This window comes from Trachemys scripta, chromosome 16, assembly GCF_013100865.1.
Source record: "Trachemys scripta elegans isolate TJP31775 chromosome 16, CAS_Tse_1.0, whole genome shotgun sequence".
Classification (NCBI taxonomy): Eukaryota; Metazoa; Chordata; order Testudines; family Emydidae; genus Trachemys; species Trachemys scripta.
In genome coordinates, this window is record NC_048313.1 from 14113777 (window position 1) to 14132505 (window position 18729).

General features: G+C 58.2%; 1 protein-coding gene across 1 annotated transcript in view; it reads right to left on the reverse strand.

Moving 5' to 3' along the window:
- STAT6 (signal transducer and activator of transcription 6) overlaps positions 1-18571 on the reverse strand; it is a 25017-nt gene extending 6446 nt beyond the window's left edge. Inside the window, exons 1-10 of the mRNA XM_034792269.1 lie at positions 18022-18571; positions 8205-8343; positions 7759-7897; positions 5819-5902; positions 5116-5254; positions 3882-3943; positions 3059-3207; positions 2524-2655; positions 1857-2045; positions 1645-1732 (exon numbers count right to left, since the gene is read on the reverse strand). Coding sequence (XP_034648160.1) covers positions 1645-1732; positions 1857-2045; positions 2524-2655; positions 3059-3207; positions 3882-3943; positions 5116-5254; positions 5819-5902; positions 7759-7897; positions 8205-8320 — 1098 coding nt within the window. The 5' untranslated portion in view covers positions 8321-8343; positions 18022-18571. The remainder of the gene's footprint in view (positions 1-1644; positions 1733-1856; positions 2046-2523; positions 2656-3058; positions 3208-3881; positions 3944-5115; positions 5255-5818; positions 5903-7758; positions 7898-8204; positions 8344-18021) is intronic.
- Positions 18572-18729: the final 158 nt, after the last annotated feature.

Below are 18729 nucleotides of genomic sequence, written 5' to 3' on the forward strand. Positions count from 1 at the left end.
CCGCGAGCCCCCCCCCGCCTCCCCACCCCCAGCCCTGCCGGTGCCCCTCACTCCCGACCCGCAGCCCCTGCTAGCCCAGCCCTGGGCTCCCCACCCCCAGCTCTGCCAGTGCCCCTTGTAGTAAGAGGAGGCCCTGAGATATAAACCTTGGTATCAGAGGCCCGGTATGAGGCCTAAGGCCTGAACTAAAGTAATGGTCAAGACTTTGCTAACATAAAGCAGAGTTAAGCTGGGAGCCAGAGGCAGGCCCTGCTCACAGAAGCTGGCAAGGAAATGGCTGATGCTGCAGAAAGAGACATACCTAACAGGTACTGGACACCAGCTATCAGAACATTCACATACGTGTACATTCCACACACAGCAAGCAACAGGCCGACCCATCCCAATGACAGGGCCAAAAGGGGAATATGAGGGAGTGTTGTTTTGTTCGAACCAACATGTACAAGGTGAGAGGCAGCACCTTACTACGTAGAGGGGTTGCACCTCACTACGTCAGGAGTGATGTGTAACTTGTTTGTACTTGTGTATAAGAGTGTATCCCTGGGGTGGTGTCTTTGTCCGACCGAGGGGGCAGTGGAAAGTCCCGCCACTGAGCCGGGTCCATTGCCAAGAGACACTTTCTCGTAGTATGCCCGGTAGACTAAGTAATCTACGGACCACCACACGGGTAGCATCTGACAACACTGGGGACCCCGACCGCTGATCTGGGGAGTAAGCGAACCTGCCGTGGTAAGAATCGCAATCTAACATGGCAGCAAACCTCGAACTAGGGAACCCCCTGATCCCCTCCCTTATGATCCCCACGGAGTTTGATAACTCTTGGACCTGCTGGATTGCCAGTAAAGGGGGTCCATATGAATTTAAAAAAAGAGAGTGGGGACACATGGACTGGCATACGCAGAGCGATGGTAGAAACCGAGGCTCTAAAAATAAAAGTAAAAAACCAATAAAAAGCTACACAGCCTAGTAAAATTAAAAGATGAAGCGGGGTCCACTGCATTGCAACCACCACCTTACGAGAAAAGCCAGGTTCCAGTTAAACTTCCACTGAGACCTAGACTGGCGCCTGTCCGAACGGGACCAGTAAGTGCACAGAAGGAAAGAGTAGCACACAATACTTTCACAGAATTGGTAAATCAAATGAAGGAAAATATGGAACAGTTCACAGAGCACATTAGGAGACAGGAGCTGCGACTCGATCGCAGGGGAGTGAATAAAAAAGAATTTCAAAGTAAAAAACCAAAACTAAGTGGGTTAACACCTAGAATTGATGCATTAACACATGGAGTTGCCCAAAACCAGTTAACTGCAGCAAAAAAGGGCACTCCCGCCATCCATCTGGCATGCACACAAAAGCAACAGACATTGGGGGAACAAATTCAGGCCTTAGGCCTCATATAGGGCCTCTGATGCCAAGGTTTATATCTCAGGGCCTCCTCTTACTACACCCCTCACTCCTGACCTGCAGCCCCCTGCTAGCCCAGCCCTGGGCTCCCCCACCAAGCTCTGCCGGTGCCCCTCACTCCCGACCCACAGCCTCCTGCTACTTCTCCCTAACCCCAAACTGCCCTTGTTGACTCTTGGGCCCAAGCACCAGCTTGTTGCCAACGGGGGGGCAAAGGTGGACATTCCAGCCGGACTCACCATGTTCTTGAAGGTGGCGCAGGACGTGGCGCTGGTGGAGTTGATCTCCAGGGCGACCGTATTGTGCACGATCTCCCCAGTGCTTTCGCTGCAGCGGGGAGAGGGAGGGCGGTCAGCGAGGAGTTAACGGCCCCCGGGGTGGGGATATCTTACAGCAGGGGGGAGCGTCCATTCCCCCCCCCCCCACCGCCACCCCTGCAGGACCGTCTCACCTGAGCGGGGTGCCATAGCCGCCAAGCGCCAGCTCCCGGGCCTGCTTCTCCGTCACCATGTCGGCTTTGACCACGTAGGGCTTCGCCGAGGCCTGGAGCAGCCGGGCGCCCAGCAGGAAACGTACACTGGCCTGGAACTTGGTCTGGGTCTTCAGCACCTGCGGGGGCTGCTTCTCCACCAGGAAGGAGCTGGGGGGGGGGGGGCAGGGATGGGGTCAAGGGCTGCCTGTGGCTTGGCCAGAAGTAGCCACGGACGGCGGTTCCCAGCGTCCCAGCCCCAGAGCAGGGTCCCCACACGGCTGAGATGTTAACCCCGCCCTGACCCAAAACGTCCCAGCCTCCCAGACCCACCCTGTTCTGCTCCGAGCCCCCCACCCCCACCACAGCCAGATTAGAGCACAGCCTGGGGCCACGTTCGCCCTTCTGGCAGAAGAGGCAACAAGGCTGGCTGGTCAGCGCAGGGAGCTGGGACCTAGGATGCCTGGGTTCTATCCCCAGCTCTGGGAAGGGGGTGGTTAGAGTAGTGGGGCTGGGAGCCAGGACTCCTGGGTTCGATTCCCGGCTCTGGGAGGGAAGTGGGGTCTAGTGGTTAGAGCAGGGGAAGCCATCAAGTCCATCCCCCCGGCGTGCTACTGCCCTCCCCGGCCAGGGCCCTGCCCTGCGGTACCTTTCAACCAGGGCACTCAGCACCGAGTTGAGCCGCTCCAGAAGCCGGGAGAGCAGGTCGGAGCCCAGCTCCCCACCGACCGCCACCACCTGCTGCTGCAGCTGGAAATAAATGTCCACCAGATTCTCGCACCTGCCGAAAAAGCAGCCGGGCAGGGGACACGTCTGAGCCGACGAGGACGGCCCAGCTATGGTCCCCGAGCTGGGGCCGGAAGCCAGTCTGTGCCGACGGATCCCACCCTGTCTCAGGAGCGCCACCTAGTGCCCAACAGACCAGGGGCTCTGGGAGAAAGGCGGCAGCTGATCTCTCTGCATCTCAGCTTGACACCCCCCCCCCCTACCCCCAGTCCAGCCAGGAGCCCTTCCTACCCTCGGGCGGGAGGGAGAGGGGCTCGGATCCCAGTGGGGCCACCAGCAATGGAGATCGTGGATAGCACAGGCACTGGGAGAAGGAGGGGATCTGAGCCCCTCTGGAGCCCTCGAGGAGTGGGGAGAAACGCCTCCACTCCGCCTCCCCAACACCCCCTGGGGCTCACCTCTTCTGGAGCGGAGCCAGGTTCTCCTCGAAGACAGCCCCGTTCCCCGCCAGCTGCTGCTGCCGCTTCCAGATGTGTAGCCTCTTCAGCACCTGCAGCTTGGCGCCTTCCAGCTCCTTCACGGCCTCCAGGATGAGAGCGGGCAGATCCTGGGGTGAGGCAAGACGGGCGGCTTGGCGGGGCGGAGGCGACGAGCCAGCCGGACGGGGCCCCCTGGGGTACCTGGCACCCCCTGCCTTGGAGCGACGCGTGGGCCTGCCCCCCACTGCAGCAGAGCCCGGCGGGATGAAATGGGCCAGGGATGGAGTCGCTGACACCAAGACACCTTGGCCCCCTGCCCCACACGCACATCCTGGGGAGAAGGAGGGCAAGGTGCCCTGGCCGGCCCCCATCCCTGCCCTCCCCACCAGGCCTCAGCGGAGGGGCCTGCACTAGCGAGGATATGGCAGGCTGCAGTGTCCCCCCCCCCCCCCCCCCCCTGCATCCACTCACACACCAGCTGACTGTGCAATGCAGTTTCCGGGCGCCTTTGCATCACTGCAGCAGGACACCAGCTGCTCTTCGCTGACAGCTTCCCAAGGCTGCAACTGATCACGTGTAACCTAACCCCTACACACCCCCGCCCCCCACGCCTCCCCCCACACACACACACACGCCCCTCGACCCACGCCTTGCGTCTCCCTTGGGAAAGCCAGAGTCTTTGCATCCCCCCTCTCTACAAGCGACCGGATCTGCGCTCACCGGTCGGTCCGGCTACCCCAGCACCAGCCCCCCCACCCCATTTCCAGCCTTGTCATTCCCCACACCAGCCTCCGTTACTCACGTTCCCCTGGAGTTTCCCGTCTGTCTTCAGCTGGGACTCCTGCAGCTTTGTCTGCCGGCAGGCTGCGGGAGGGGGAGTTGTAAAGCCCTGGTTAATATCCGAGCCCAGAAAACAAAGTGCCGGGGGCTGCTTGGCGGGGTTTCCGGGGGCCCGATCCCGAGGGGAGAGGAGTCGGGCGCAGCTCTCAGCGACAGGACTTGGCTCAAGCTGCAGCGGATCATGCTGTCTGCTCAGGACGGTTCCTGGGTTCAGTCCCCAGCCCCGGCCCCGCGATTCGCTAGCTGGGGAGGGAACCCCGGAAACGGGAGACGAGCGGGACGCCAGGACGATACTGAGCAGCCGGAGGGGAGAGATGGGGGGGCAGCGGGTGCTGATCGGGGGGAGGTTAAACGATCCCGCAGCCACATCTCCCACACGGGGCCGTGATTGTCAGGAACGCCGCGTGGGGGACGGGGGGCTCGGCCCGGCAGAGGGCCAGGCAAAGGGACAGGAGAGAAGCCGGCTCCCCACTCTGAGCGGGGACGTGTCTGGGGTCGGGACACGGAGCGGAGCGGGACTGAAGGGAGAGAGAGAAAATGGAGCTGAGGGACCAGCAACCCCCCCCGAAGGAAGAGCTGGGGGGCCACATGCCTAGCAGGGAGGCTGAGCTGGGCTGGGGGCACATTTAGAACCAGGCAGGGTGGAGAGAACAAATCCAGCCCAGGGCCAGATGGCTCTGGAGGGGCCTGTCCAGCCGTTGCCATGGCGATTGCATAATTAGCCTGGTCACTGGGGTTTGTGTCAAGGTCAGAGCTGGGGAGACACGTCCCGGTGCACCGCCCCCAACTCCACCACCTCTGCACACCTCTAGCCCCCCCCCCCCCCCCCCCTCCAATCCCCCTCCAGCCCCTCCCAACTCCGCCCCCTCTTCACTCCTCCAGCCCCTCCCACCCTCTCCCCCACCAATCCCCTTCCAGCCCCCACAACTCCGCCCCCTCTTCACTCCTCCAGCCCCTCCCACCCTCTCCCCCTCCAATCCCCTCCCAGCCCCTCTCAACTCCACCCCCTCTGCATACCTCTAGCCCCGCCCACCCTCTGTCATCCAATCCCCTTCCAGCCCTTCCCAACTCCGCCCCCTCTTCACTCCTCCAGCCCCTCCCTCTCTCTCCCCCTCCAATCCCCTTCCAGCCCCTCTCAGCTCCATCCCCTCTTCACTCCTCCAGCCCCTCCCACAGCCTCCCCTCGCCCCTCTCACCTCTGGTCCCCTCTCCCATCTGCTTCCACCGTTCCTGGAGCACCTGGATCTCCCCAACTCGGTGCTGGAGCCTCTGCAGGTCCAGCCCGAACTTCAGCTCCTCCTGCCTGCGGTGGAAGCTGAGCGGCAGCTGGCGATCCTAGGGGAACGGCAAAGGGGGTGGGGGTGAAACATGGGCTGAATCTCCCCCCTCCCCCCACTAATCCCCCTGTGGCGGGACGACCTCCCCATCCCCGCAGGGAACCGGGTCCCCCACCGGGATCCTGCGGCTTTTTAAGTTCTGATGCTTTGGCGTCAGGCGTTTCCCTGGGATGGCCTCATTTACCCAGAGGTGAGCGATCATCCCACAAACCACGTGGCCCGAGCTGCTGCTGGCTGTCCCGTGGCTGCGAGACCCACGTGGGACCAGCAAGGAGACCACAAGGCCCTACGTAATCCAAGGGGCATCTACCTAGCCGTGCCCCCGCAGTCCCCTGGGAAATCACCTTGCACAGATCCCTACACCCGCCAACTGATAACGGGCCAACGGGGCTGACCGGCACATGATGCACCCTCCATCTAGGGCCCAAATCCTACGCACAGGCCGACGGACACCATCTGCCGCCCAGCTGCAGAGGGGCTGGGCAAAGCTACAGGCTGGGATGGAGGACAAGGTGCCGTCGCTTAGCCTGGGTGTGCGCACGCGCAGGCGTGAGTCACTGACCCGTTTGAGCAAGGCAGCTCTCTCGCCCTCCAGAATTCCTTTCACGATTGCCACCAGCCTCAGCGGGTCTCTCCGATAAGTGTTCTGGAACAGCGGGGTGGGGACATGGTTAGCATTAATAGCGGGAGAATTCCCACACTCCCCCTGCCTCCGGCACCCTGCGTCCTCAGTCGCACTTGTGCAAATTGGTGCAAAACAGCACCTGCTCGTGGGCGTGAGTGGAAAATTCCGTGGCTGCGAGTCTAACCACAGCTAGGCACCCACAGGTCTTTGTCTCCCCCGGTAGCTCATCCACAGAGGGGCTGATAAGGCCGCTATAGATATCCGTGTTTCAAACGACAGAGGCTCAGGGTTTGACCTCTGTAGGTTCAAATTCGGCTGTCGGCCCAAGTGGGGTTGGTTACGAGGTTGGGTGAGAAATGGTTTTCCCATCTCACAAGAGTTTGAGGTTTCAGAGTTTTTCCTCTGAAAATTCAAAATCTTGAACATTTTTGTCAATCAATAATCCAGAAAAACAAAACACCCCAACCCTGGAGTGGCTCAGTCGGAAAGTTTCATTTCAACAGCTTGAAAATGTTGTGTTTTGATTTTGACTTTTTAAACGGAGACATTTATTTTGTTCGTATAAAATAACTAAAATGGCAAAAGCAAAAAACTTGTTTCGAATCGCGGGGGGTGGGGGGAATCAAAAACCATTTGGCAAGTTTTCAAATCAGGAGCTTTGTTGAAACGATCCCCTGTCTCGTGAACGATTGCCGTTCTAAGGAATTGACGTTTTCTGACCAAAAAGCATTTCAGCTCAAATTTCCCGACGTGCTCCAGTTGGTTTTTTGACCCTCTCTGAATATTCCAAACAAGCTAAATATCAAAACGGAAAAATCTGTTGTAAACGTTCCAAGACTGGCCACCCAGCAGCTGTGATTTTAAGCTACTGAAGACTCTGATATTAGCACTGAAGTACTCCAGGCACGTAACGTAAGATAGAGCTAATATTTCAAAATATATCTTCAGGAAAACCCCGATCCTTTACGGAAAGCCCTGTGTCCATGTACTGCTCATGGCCCAGTCAGGGCTTAAATTTGTTCCAGGGAAAAGGATAGTTTGATCCAAGATTTAATTCCCTCTTTGTATTTAATAGAACTCAATGATTTTTTTTGGTGGGGAAATTTCAAAGATTTTTTTTTTTTTAATTTTTTAAAGTCATTTGATCGATGAAAAACCAAAAACTTTCCAAGTTTTCAGTAAAAACAAAACAAAACACACTTTGGTTTTTGAGAGCCAACCCCCCTCCCCCCAACATTTTAAATAAAAACTAAACCAAAAATCCCACAAATTTTTAATCAAAAAAATTGGCAGTCATTTAAAAAAAACAAAAAAAAAACCCAAACCCAAGACTGTCACCCAAAATGCAAATTTTCTGAAAAACATTTGCTTGGCCCCAAAAAAGTCACTGGGGGGGAGGGGGTAATATTGGCTGTAATATTTGATGCTGCAGTGGGAGGCGCTGTTCAGCGTGAATGTTAAATGGTGTCCAGACCAAAGCCATGGGGGCAGGGGGTTGGCTGGGGGGTTATAAACCAAAATAAATATCGATCCCCTGAGCAGATGTGGTCAGGGTCCCTTTGCCCATACATGTGCCCTGGAGAGGACAAGTTCATTCATTGGCTCAGTCAGTCCTTGGCTGGGGGATCTGTCTGCTGGGAGCTGAGCTGAGCCCCTGTAAACTCATTGCATGTAAAACAGGGAGGCCCATGCAATAGCTATCAGAGGAGAACAGCTGTTGGCCGCTGATGCTCCAAGCGGGATTCAAACCGGCAACTCAGGCATTCCTGGCTCCCTTTGCCATGTAACACACTCCCAACCATGGCTTGATGACCCCCCATGCTGTTTCCACAGCAATACCCTGACCCCCCCATTCACACACACCCTCCAGGCCATACCTCCAGGTTACTAATGTGCTGGAGGACCTGACATTGCTGCCCGTTGCCACCGGCAAGGCTGCGAAGCTTTTCCACCATGGCGGAGAGCAGCGCGCCAGCCGCGCTAGTGCAGAAGGAGTCGGCGCCGGTGATGAACTCCCTGGCGGCGGAGGAAAGAGAAAGGGAGAGAGAAATGAACGAGTGCAAACATCCCGGCCTCCCCTGGCCAGGCCAACTGGAAGAACCCAACCTTGACTGGGATGTCTCACGACTTCGGGGCCCAACTCGGGATTTTCTGAGCGGGAGACACTGCTCCGCTCCTCCAGGAGAAAGGAACCACTCCGATTCCTCTTGCCGTGAGCTTCCGCAGACCAGCTGGGAGGCCCAGGCGAGGCCGGGCAGCGGGGCGTTCGTCGTAGGGAGTGAGGCGGGTCCTGAGCGGCGCGGGACGGGCGTTCTGCACTCACCACGGCTGGTTTTCCAGCCAGTCGGCCAACAGGCTGCGCAGGTCGCATGGGAACTCCCCGAAGAGGCTGCTGAAGTGCTCCGGAGGCATGTGCGAGACGAGGCTCCACAGAGACATCTTGGAGCCGGCCGCCTACGGGGCTAAAAATAGACAGGAGAGGGCGGCGTGAGCCAGGCCTACAGCTATCCATGGTTAACCCCTCAAGCCTTCCCGGCAAACGACCCGAGTCCCTGGCTTCTCCCTCAGGGACCCCTGGGAAGAGCAGCGTGGCTGAGTGGAGAGAGAGAGAGAACCCTGAACTAGACCTCAGGAAACACGGGCTCTATTTCCAGCTCTGCCGCCGACCTCCTGAGTGGCCTTGGGCAAGTCACTTCCCCTCTCCATGCCTCAGTTTCGCCCCGTCTGTGAATTGGGGGATAGTGCTACTGACCTCCTCTGCAAAGTGCTTCGAAGAGAAGAGCTCAGCATCGCTATTATGTGCTGGGGCCAGCGACAAATTATAAAGAAAGAATGGGTGACCCGGTTAGACCCTGGTTCAATTCCCTGCTCCGCCGCTGCGTGACCTTGGGAAAGTAATGTGCCTCGGTTTCCCCATCTCTACAAGAGGGAGAATAGCACTGCCTCACAGGGGAGATTGTGGGGATAAATACCTCAAAGGTTGATGCTCCGATACTACAGTAATGTGGGGGGGCAGAGAAGTACCTAAGACAGGTCTAGATAGGTCAGAGGGAGTTGGGGCATGTGGGGCTGGCAGCACATCTGTCCCATCTAGCCCTGCTTAGCTGTCACTGGGACCCCCTTATCGGCTCCAGTGCCGGACAATAATTTCCAAAGCCTGTTACCCCCTGCCCACCCACCTCCCTTGCACCAGTCCTCTCTTATCTCCCCCAGCGTGGAAGCATCTGGCCCCTGGGGAGCGCCCCCTCCCCCCACCACCCACCATCCCGGCAACACTTAACAAGGTGGTGGGATTCACTGGCACGAGATTTCTTGGAACCCAAGAACGCACGACCGTTTATAGAACAAGAGCTGTAATGGGAAGAGTTGTGGCCGGGCTATAAATCCTCACGGTTCAGGACAAATGCCACCCTCTAACTTCTGGAGGTCAGGAAGAAACTTCCCCCAGAGACAGGTTATTCTCTATCTGCTTCCTGCAGAGGTTTCTTCACCTCCTAAAGTCTCAGGTCCTGGCCTGTGGTGGAGACAGACAGATCAAGGATCCGGACCAGTCTTGCATTCCTTGTGTCCCCTGATTCCTCCCAGGGTCCAGTAGTGGGGCAAGTTCTGCTGTCGGTTCCCAGCAGGCAAATCCCACCGGGGGCCCTGCAGCAGGACACTCTGTTTGCAAACAACAGAGACATTTCAGGCCAGATCCTCAGTTGGTGTATATCAGCCTCACCACCCCTCGGTTTCCATACAGCTGCTCCGGTTTGCACCAGCTCCTGATCTGGCCCTGTTATTTCTTCCCCTCAGGACAGATCTTTTGCACGTCGCTGCTCAGACGGGAGGCAGTGAGTGGAAACCCTGGCCGGATTTTGCTCCCTCTGGGATCCAAGCCGAGGAGCGGATCTGGGCTCGGGCTGCGTGCGAGAGCGAGCAGCCAGGGGCCCGGGAGATGGCGACCGAGGGCCCCGACTAGCGGCTGTTACCAAACAATAACAGAGGCAAAGTACGAGAAGAGGCGGAGTCTGCAAAGACCTCGAGGAGGCCACGGGCAAGGCCAGGAAACCAGACCAGGATTACAACATTAAGCAGCATCTCGGAGGAAACAAACAAAACCCGCCAGGCTTGCCTGCTTTGGGGAAGTAGCTTTGTGCGGCTGACGGGGGACGCTGGCAAAAACCCAGGCCCTTTCTCTCCCTTTGCTGCTCGCGCCGTCGCCTACGCGCCTGCCGAGCAGATGGAAAAGGCTTCTGATCTGCTAGCGTGTGCCACCCACTTTGCACGCCTTCGGCCGGGGGCGGAGGAGTGGGGAGAATCCTTTTGTGGAGAAGCCACTCAGGGAAAAAGCAAAGCCCTTCAATCTCACCTGTCTCCTCCGGGCCTCAGCCCTTGGCGTAAAACTGGCAATCCCACTGCCCCGGTGCGAGCTGGGCCCGGGGATTCCCGGAACGGGTAAATTTTTGACCAAGGGATCCTGGCCCGAATGCAAGATTGTCAGATAACTCCAATCTCCCAATGCCACAAGGGCTCAGCCCACAGGAACGGAGCCAGCGCCCGCTGGTAAATACCCTCGGGTTCGCCCCAGCGATCTCCTCCTGCTTTGCAAAGCTCGGTTCAACACAGACGCTGCGCCATGGGCCTGGCAGTGGAGGATAGCCACCGTGCAGTGCGCTCCGGCCGTGCCCCCCGCCCCATCTACCTCCCATCACATGGGCCCTGGGGCAGAGAATAAGCTTAACCCAATCTGCGCCAGCCATGCCAGCTCTGCCTTGTACACGGGGGGTGGCTGGGAGCAGGAGAGCGGGACGTGGCACAGGGCCCTTATGTCAGCACTACGCTGAGGAAACTTCCAGCACTGGCGGATGCGGGGGTTTCCTGTCTGGAATGGCACCGAGTGAGACTCCGAGGGCACAGTGCTCAGATACCATGGGGATGCGCAAGAACCTAAACAGAACCAAAAGGGGAAAGAAGATGGATAGCTTGCTCCCCAGCCCCCTGAGAAAGAGCCAGTCCCCCTCCATTTAAAGCTTACATAGAATCATAGACTAGCAGGGTTGGAAGAGACCTCAGGACGTATCTAGTCCGATCCCCTGCTCAAAGCAGGACCAATCCCAACCAAATCATCCCAGCCAGGACTTTGTCAAGCCGGGCCTTAAAAACCTCTAAGGATGGAGGTTCCACCATCTCCCTAGGGAACCCATTCCAGTGCTTCACCACCCTCCTAGTGAAATAGTGTTTCCTGATATCCAACCTAAACCTCCCCCACTGCAACTTGAGACCATTGCTCCTTGTTCTGTCATCTGCCACCACTGAGAACAGCTGAGCTCCATCCTCTTTGGGACCCCCCTTCAGGTAGTTGAAGGCTGCTATCAAATCCCCCCTCATTCTTCTCTTCTGCAGACTAAACAATCCCAGTTCCCTCAGCCTCTCCTCCTAAGTCACGTGCTCCAGCCCCTGATCATTTTTGTTGCCCTCGGCTGGACTCTTTCCAATTTTTCCACATCCTTCTTGTACTGTGGGGCCCAAAACTGGACACAGTACTCCAGATGAGGCCTCACCAATGCCGAATAGAGGGGAATGATCAGGTCCCTCGATCTGCTGGTAATGCCCCTACTTATACAGCCCAAAATGCTGTTAGTCTTTCCTTGTTGCCAAGACGGCTGTTGACTCATATCCAGCTTCTCATCCACTGTGACCCCTAGGTCCTTTTCTGCAGAACTGCTGCCTAGCCATTCGGTCCCTCGTCTGTAGCAATGCATAGGATTCTTCTGTCCTACGTGCAGGACTCTGCACTTGACCTTGCTGAACCTCATCAGATTTCTTTTGGCCCAACTCTCTAATTTGTCTAGGTCCCTCTGTATCCTATCCCTACCCTCCAGCATATCTACCACTCCTCCCAGTTTAGTGTCATCTGCAAACTTGCTGAGGGTGCAGTCCACGCCATCCTCCAGATCATTAATTAAGATATTGAACAAAACCGGCCCCAGGACCGACCCTTGGGGCACGCCACTTGATACCGGCTGCCAACTAGACATGGAGCCATTGATTACTACCCATTGAGCCCGACGATCTAGCCAGCTTTCTATCCATCTTATAATCCATTCATCCAGCCCATATTTCTTGAACTTGCTGGCAAGAATACGTGGGAAACTTATCAAAAGCTTTGCTAAAGTCAAGGAATAACACATACACTGCTTTCCCCTCATCCACAGAGCCAGTTATCTCCTCACAGAAGGCAATTAGGTTAGTCAGGCATGACTTGTCCTTGGTGAATCCATGCTGACCGTTCCTGATCATTTGCCTCTCCTCTAACTGCTTCAAAATTGATTCCTTGAGGACCTGCTCCATGATTTTTCCAGGGACTGAGATGAGGCTGACTGGCCTGTAGTTCCCCGGATCCTCCTCCTTTCCTTTTTTAAAGATGGGCACTACATTAGCCTTTTTCCAGTCATCCGGGACCTCCCCCGATCGCCATGAGTTTTCAAAGATAATGGCCAATGGCTCTGCAATCTCATCCGCCAACTCCTTTAGCACCCTCGGATGCAGCGCATCCGGCCCCATGGACTTGTGCTCGTCCAGCTTTTCTAAATAGTCCTGAACCACTTCTTTCTCCACAGAGGGCTGGTCACCTTCTCCCCATACTGTGCTGCCCAGTGCAGCAGTCTGGGAGCTGACCTTGTTTGTGAAGACAGAGGCAAAAAATAATTGAGTACATTAGATTTTTCCACATCCTCTGTCACTAGGTTGCCTCCCCCATTCAGTAAGGGGCCCACACTTTCCTTGACCTTCTTCTTGTTGCTAACATACCTGAAGAAACCCTTCTTGTTACTTTTAATATCCCTTGCTAGCTGCAACTCCAAGTGTGATTTGGCCTTCCTGATTTCACTCCTGCATGCCTGAGCAATATTTTTATACTCCTCCCTGGGCATCTGTCCAATCTTCCACTTCTTGTAAGCTGCTTGTGTGTGTCAGCAAGGATTTCACTGTTAAGCCAAGCTGGTCGCCTGCCACATTTACTGTTCTTTCTACACATCGGGATGTTTGTTCCTGCAACCGCAATAAGGCTTCTTTAAAATACAGTCGGCTTTCCTGGACTCCTTTCCCCCTCGTGTTATTCATGTGTCTGCACAGGGCTGGGTTACTTCATAGTCTAGACCCCAGAGTCCCGGGGGGGGGGGGTTATCAGAACTTCACCATTCTGTTTCTGACCCTCATATGGGCAAAGAAAAGCTAGAGAACAGGACCTGAGTGGAACCCATCCCTACCTGAGTTTGCAAAGAGCCTGAAACAATAGCTCCCCACCATGCTTAGCTTGACTCTAAAAGCCACGGTCACACCAATGAAAGGTGGGGCTATGGTGCAGGGACAGGACTACAGTGTCCCCTCCAAGTGGGTTGTGTCTAGGACCCAGACAGCCTCAATTCAGCAGCGTGTGAATTCTGTCCCCTGACGACTGTCCCTGTTGAGAAGTTATTATTCTACGCCTCACATGGTAACCACCATTCTCCACTGCAATCTCTGGTCCTGTACAGAACAGCCAGTATTCAGTGTCGACCGAGTCCAAACCGTGGCCCCTTTCCCAACCCTCCTAAGGAGAGCTCCCGGGAAACAACATCCCCTGGGGTTTGTGTCTCTCAGGGATGCATCACAGGCCAAATCAACCACACAGTCACCAGTGGGAGGGGACATTGGACTTGTGCGTGCCCATCACCGGGGCCTCTCATGAAATCACGCACCCTGCCTGGCACTGCACCAACCCCGGGCGGCTGCTACTCAGTGTTTTAAGCCCCCTGCTGTGCTGGCAAGCCTCAGCAGCCCTGGCCTCTAGTGTCCGGGACCACCTAGCAGATAAGAGACCTACTACTAGCTGCAGGCAGGGGGAGCACTCCCTTAGCTCCAGCTGGGAATCTGCAGTTCCAATCCTGCGCCAGCTGAAATTTGGCCAGCCGCGCCCGTCTCCCCGCAGCGCACTGGGACTAGCTCGTGCTGCTTTCAGAGATCAGCCATCCACGAAGCCGTGTGCGTCTGCAGCGGCCGGCGCGCGCGCGGCACCTTCCTGCTGGTTTCCCGGCTCCTGCTCCCTGCCCCCTGGGGGGCGTGCGGCCGCTGCTCATCACGTTCCGGTCAGCCCGTTGCGGACTCAGCGGCTTGTTACACGTTTCGATGGACCGGCGACCCGGGCGGCGATGGCCTCGTGGTTTGGGGGCGCCTCGGAGGAACAGCCAGGGCAGGAATCTCCCCCCACCGGGTTCCTCTGCGGGGCAATCGGTTTCGCTTCCCTTTCTGGTGACTGGCAGCTGCTGAAGAGGCCATTTTAATCTCCTCCGCGGCAGGAGGATGGGGAGGGCATTCCCTGAGCCCCCGCAGTGAAGGGTGGAAAGGGGGGAAACAGCCCATTTGGGAAGGAGAGGCGCCTCGGCGGGCTTTCTACTTAGTCATAGGGCAGTGGGAAGCCAAGGCTGCGTCCCAGCACTGGAGGCTGCCAGCAGTTACTCATGAGACGCTCTGACATTTCCTGACAACACGAGGCACAAACCCACCCACCCTCCGGTTCCACGGACCCCTCCCCGCCAATCAGTCTTTGGGCCGGAAGGCACCTGAGCTGCAGGGATGGGGGGGGAGGGGGAGGGCTACTGCACGCCAGCTGGGCCCTTCCCCTCCCACAACGCTCCTTGGAACAGCACATGACTCCGAGTCCCCCGCACGCCCACAGTTCCTGGCACGGCGAGGCAGCTCGCCGCTCGGGATCGGGGGCGGTGGGGTGAGCCAGGGACCAGCTCCGTGCACAGGCCCCCCCACCCCGTTTGGCTCCCGGAATAGTACGCACCCGGCAGGCAGAACTTTCTTATTTTTTTTTCCTTGGAAGGGAGAAGCCAGCGGAAATTTCAGGGAAGCCGCTCACAGAGGAAGGAATTCCCAGTGAGTAAAGCCCAGGAGACCTGGGATCTAGTCCTGGCTCCACCACCAGCGTCCCATCACGCCCCTTCTCCGAGCCTCAGTTTCCCTCTCAGCGCTGCGGGGAGAGGGACGATTCAGGCCCCACGAGGCTCAGATTTCAGGGTGATAAGAGCCGTGCGAAAGTTGCCAAGCCAACCTCTCTCTCACAGCCTGGCAGATCCCCGCCCTTGCACGGCGTGAAGCAGACGGGAAGCCACAGATTGTAGCGAAAGAGCCACAGACGGCAGTTCATACGGCAGTGAAAGCCCTGCTGATTCAGAGAGAGAGAGACCGGGGCTTCCCCACGTGACCCCACTCGGGCCTGATGCTCAGCTAAGAGTCCAGCGCTTGCCTTTAGCCCACACGAGGATCAGGGCAGTTTGTAATCACAGACTCACCGGGAGAGATCGGTGCTCTCAGCGCCAGACAGCGCACTGGCTGTGGTTTTGAAAACACCCCGGCAAGCCTGCGGAACTCACTGCCACATGATTTCATCACACCTGGCAGCATTTCTAACAAACATCTGACATGACCCTCATTAGATGAATAATGGGAACATCCCCAGCACACGTCAGACCATCTCGATAAGGGCTATGAACTCCCTGGCCAGGGGGGAGGAAGGAGCAGCCCCAAGGGACAGGCTACTCCATCACTGCACAGGGGCTGGAGAGGAGGGACCAAGGGAGGCAGTGAGCCAGAAGACTGGCACAGTGCCAGGGGGAGCTGAAGCCCAGGGTACAGGGTGGAGCTGGGATACCCGAGAGGATATAACAGAAGCTCCCCAAAGATCCTCCTCCCTGAATTTTACAACCCATGTGCATTTTGGTAGGAGCCGTGGCTGCCCACATTCGTGTGGAGAGCGCATGAGAGCAGGGGGCATGGTGTGGCACTACCAGGGAAGCTGGTCCCCATTTCCCCCCCCCCCGGCCCTGGGAGGATGCCACACCCCCTGTGGCGTGCGTTCCCACCCTCGTGTGGGACAGTTCACGTTGCCAGGCTCCTCCCCCGTCAGCTGTTCCCCTTCGCCACCTTGGGTACGGCAGCTTGACCCGTTAAACTCCCTGGCGAGCGGGATTCCCGTGTGCCAGGAAAAGCAGGGTTTCCCTCCCACGCCGCCCAGCCGCCCGGAAAGGACTGCAGTGCCGGAGCCTCTCACCGCCCGCTTCTCTCCTCCGGCTCTCCCAGGCCAGGCCTAGGGTGACCCACGACTTCCCCAGCCCTGCCAGCTTCTTCCCACCCCTGCTAGATCCTGCTCCAGCTGATCTGACCTGGCCTTGGATGGCGACACGACCAAGCATCACCCCCACTTGGCTCCCTCTTTGTCCCCCCGCAACCATCCCATTTGCCTTTCCCCCGGTGTCCTGCCCAGACGCATTCCCCTTGCTCCGCACCGCCGGTCTCAGAGCCAGTCGCCCAGAGAATTTCCACCTAGCCCCCATCAGCTTCGCTTGACCAGCCCGAAGCTACACCTGGCTCGTGAGGGACAGGAAGGACGGGGGACTGACTTGCCTCACAGGGAGGGCGTGCGAGGCTATATTAAAGACCGGGAGGCAGAGATACCGTAACAGGGCCATGGAAAAGTGCCATACAGTTCACTGGCCCCGAGCCGTTCCTGCAGGGCGCCTGCCAGCGGGCGGGGTGGGGGGCTGTCTCTTTCAGGAAGGGCCACCCAGGCCCACAGAGAGGGACGGAGAAGAAGAGGGGCAAATACGCAGAGAAGCATAGAGCAGAGATGAACTCAACTTCGGCCAGACTTTTAAGGGATCCGAAGCCTTTTTTCCCTCTCCGCTTTCTACCCCTGCCTGGCCTTCCTCTTTTTTTTAGCCACATGAACCAACTGGAGGGTAGCAGCACCCTACACCAATTTCCTGTTCACTTCCTCCTCTTCAGCATTCCTAAATAACTCTCCCCCCTGGGCTCGAGAGGCCCGGTTTCCCCCCATAGACACTGTGCTGGTTTGGGTCCCGGCTTGTCCCCATGCCGCAGCAGTTCTGCCCCCAGCAATTCCTCTCGAAAGCTGCAGGCGCCGCGGGAGAAACCAGCACTGGCTTTTCTGGTTAGGGGACTCAGACCTGCAAAGCACCAGGCACATAGAGCTTGGGGACAGGTGGGGGGACCACATCTAGCTCCTTCCCAGAGGAGCGGGCCTACGTCGCAGATCTTCATCGCACTACACCCGCGTCGGCCAAAGAGCAGCAGGAGCTGGGGACGGTTCCTCCCAGCAGACTCTGTTCCCGACGCTTGCGTTTATGGGCTTTCCCGGAGTGGTAAAAAGGGAGCTCTTTTATAGCCTGGCTTCCTTTCCCAGCATGCACCGCTGGCCAGCCTACAACATCCATGGTCCCCCTGGACTCCAAGTCCCAGAATCCCTTGTGTCCAGGGTCGGAGCTGGACAATGACTTCCCTTAAAGGGCTAGACACACAGACACCCCCGCCCCCTCCTGCGGGGGAAGCTCTTGGGATTCACGGCAGCGGGTGTAGCCCAGCAGGGACATTACCCAGCTGCACCCACGTGATCGCAAAAGAAACACCCAAGGGGCTGAGCGCTCCAGAGAGACGCTTCCAGCTGGGACGTGCTCCTGGGTGGTTCAGCCTCACCCCCATCCCCCCCCCCCCCCCGAGCTGGGGATAGGACCCAGGAGTCCTGGCTCCCAGCCTTACCCCACCCTTTCCTAGCCTGCTAGACCCCACCCCAGAGTGGGGGTTAGACCCCAGGCATCCTGGCTCCCAACCCCCTGTTCTAACCACTAGACCCCACTCCCTCTAAACTCAGCAGCGGTGCCCCAGACCGGGCTGGGGCGAAGTCCAGCCCAATCTCATCGCCTGCTGGAGTGGATAACGTTTGTAAATAAAACAGCATCTCCAGGGCTCGGGGCCCCCCTCCCTCGCTGTCCGTCCCTCCGCAAGCCGCCTGCTTGGCACACAGCCTAGGGAAGCTGCGAGCTTCCTCAACAGGTTGCAGATTTTAAACGTAGCTTTCGCCACTCGCACAGCAGCGGCCTGACCAGGCAGCCAGAGGGCGTGACCCTCATTCCCGTGCAGGCCTCAAGCCCGCTCCTCGGACGCATGGTCCTGCCGTCCACGCCAGGAGATCGGATCCCCTTCCTCACCCTCACGCTCGCCCCCGGCTGGAGAGGCCAGCGGGTCCCGGGGCCGGCTCCCATCCCTCGGCCCCATCCCCGTTCCAGGGGGTGTCGTTCGTCCAGCCTCCCCATTACCTTGTGCTGAGCCTCGTACGTCGCTGCCAAGGGGACGCGTCTGTTTAATCCATCCTGCCCCGGAGGGGGTGGGAGCTGGCGGGTCGGGGCCAGGGCTTCTCCGCCCCCCTGCCCGCTGCCCGGTTTGGGTTTGCAGTTGGGTTTCCGGCTTCGCAGGGTTTGTTGGGGAGCCAGGTGGCGATTGGTGCGGGGAGAGGCTCAGGCAGGCTGACATCAGAGGCTCCAAACTGTAACTGAAAGTAACGAAAGGCAGGAAGAGGGAGGAGGCCTGCGGACGGGGGCGGGGGCGGATCGTACTGTGCCCCGCTTCCAGCTCCTGGGTTTGGCCGGAGTCCTGCCCACAGTCCATCCCTGCCCCTCCAGGCCTCTCCCTGCACACGCTGCCCCTGCCGTGCCCCCACCAGGCCCCCTCGGCAGGTCGAGGACAAGGCAGAACGGCTGGACACAGGCCTGGCCTGAGCCGGACGGTGGCCTTCCCTTGGCCTCCCAGGTCTCCCAGCGCATCTCTGCCCTGACCTGCAGCCCCTGCTAGCCCAGCCCTGGGCTCCCCCACAGCCCTGCCGGTGCCCCTCACTCCTGACCCGCAGCCCGTGCTAGCCCAGCCCTGGGCTCCCCCCAGCCCTGCCGGTGCCCCTCACTCCCGACCTGCAGCCCTCTGCTAGCCCAGCCCTGGGCTCCCCACCGGCAGAGCTGGGGGTGGGGAGCCCA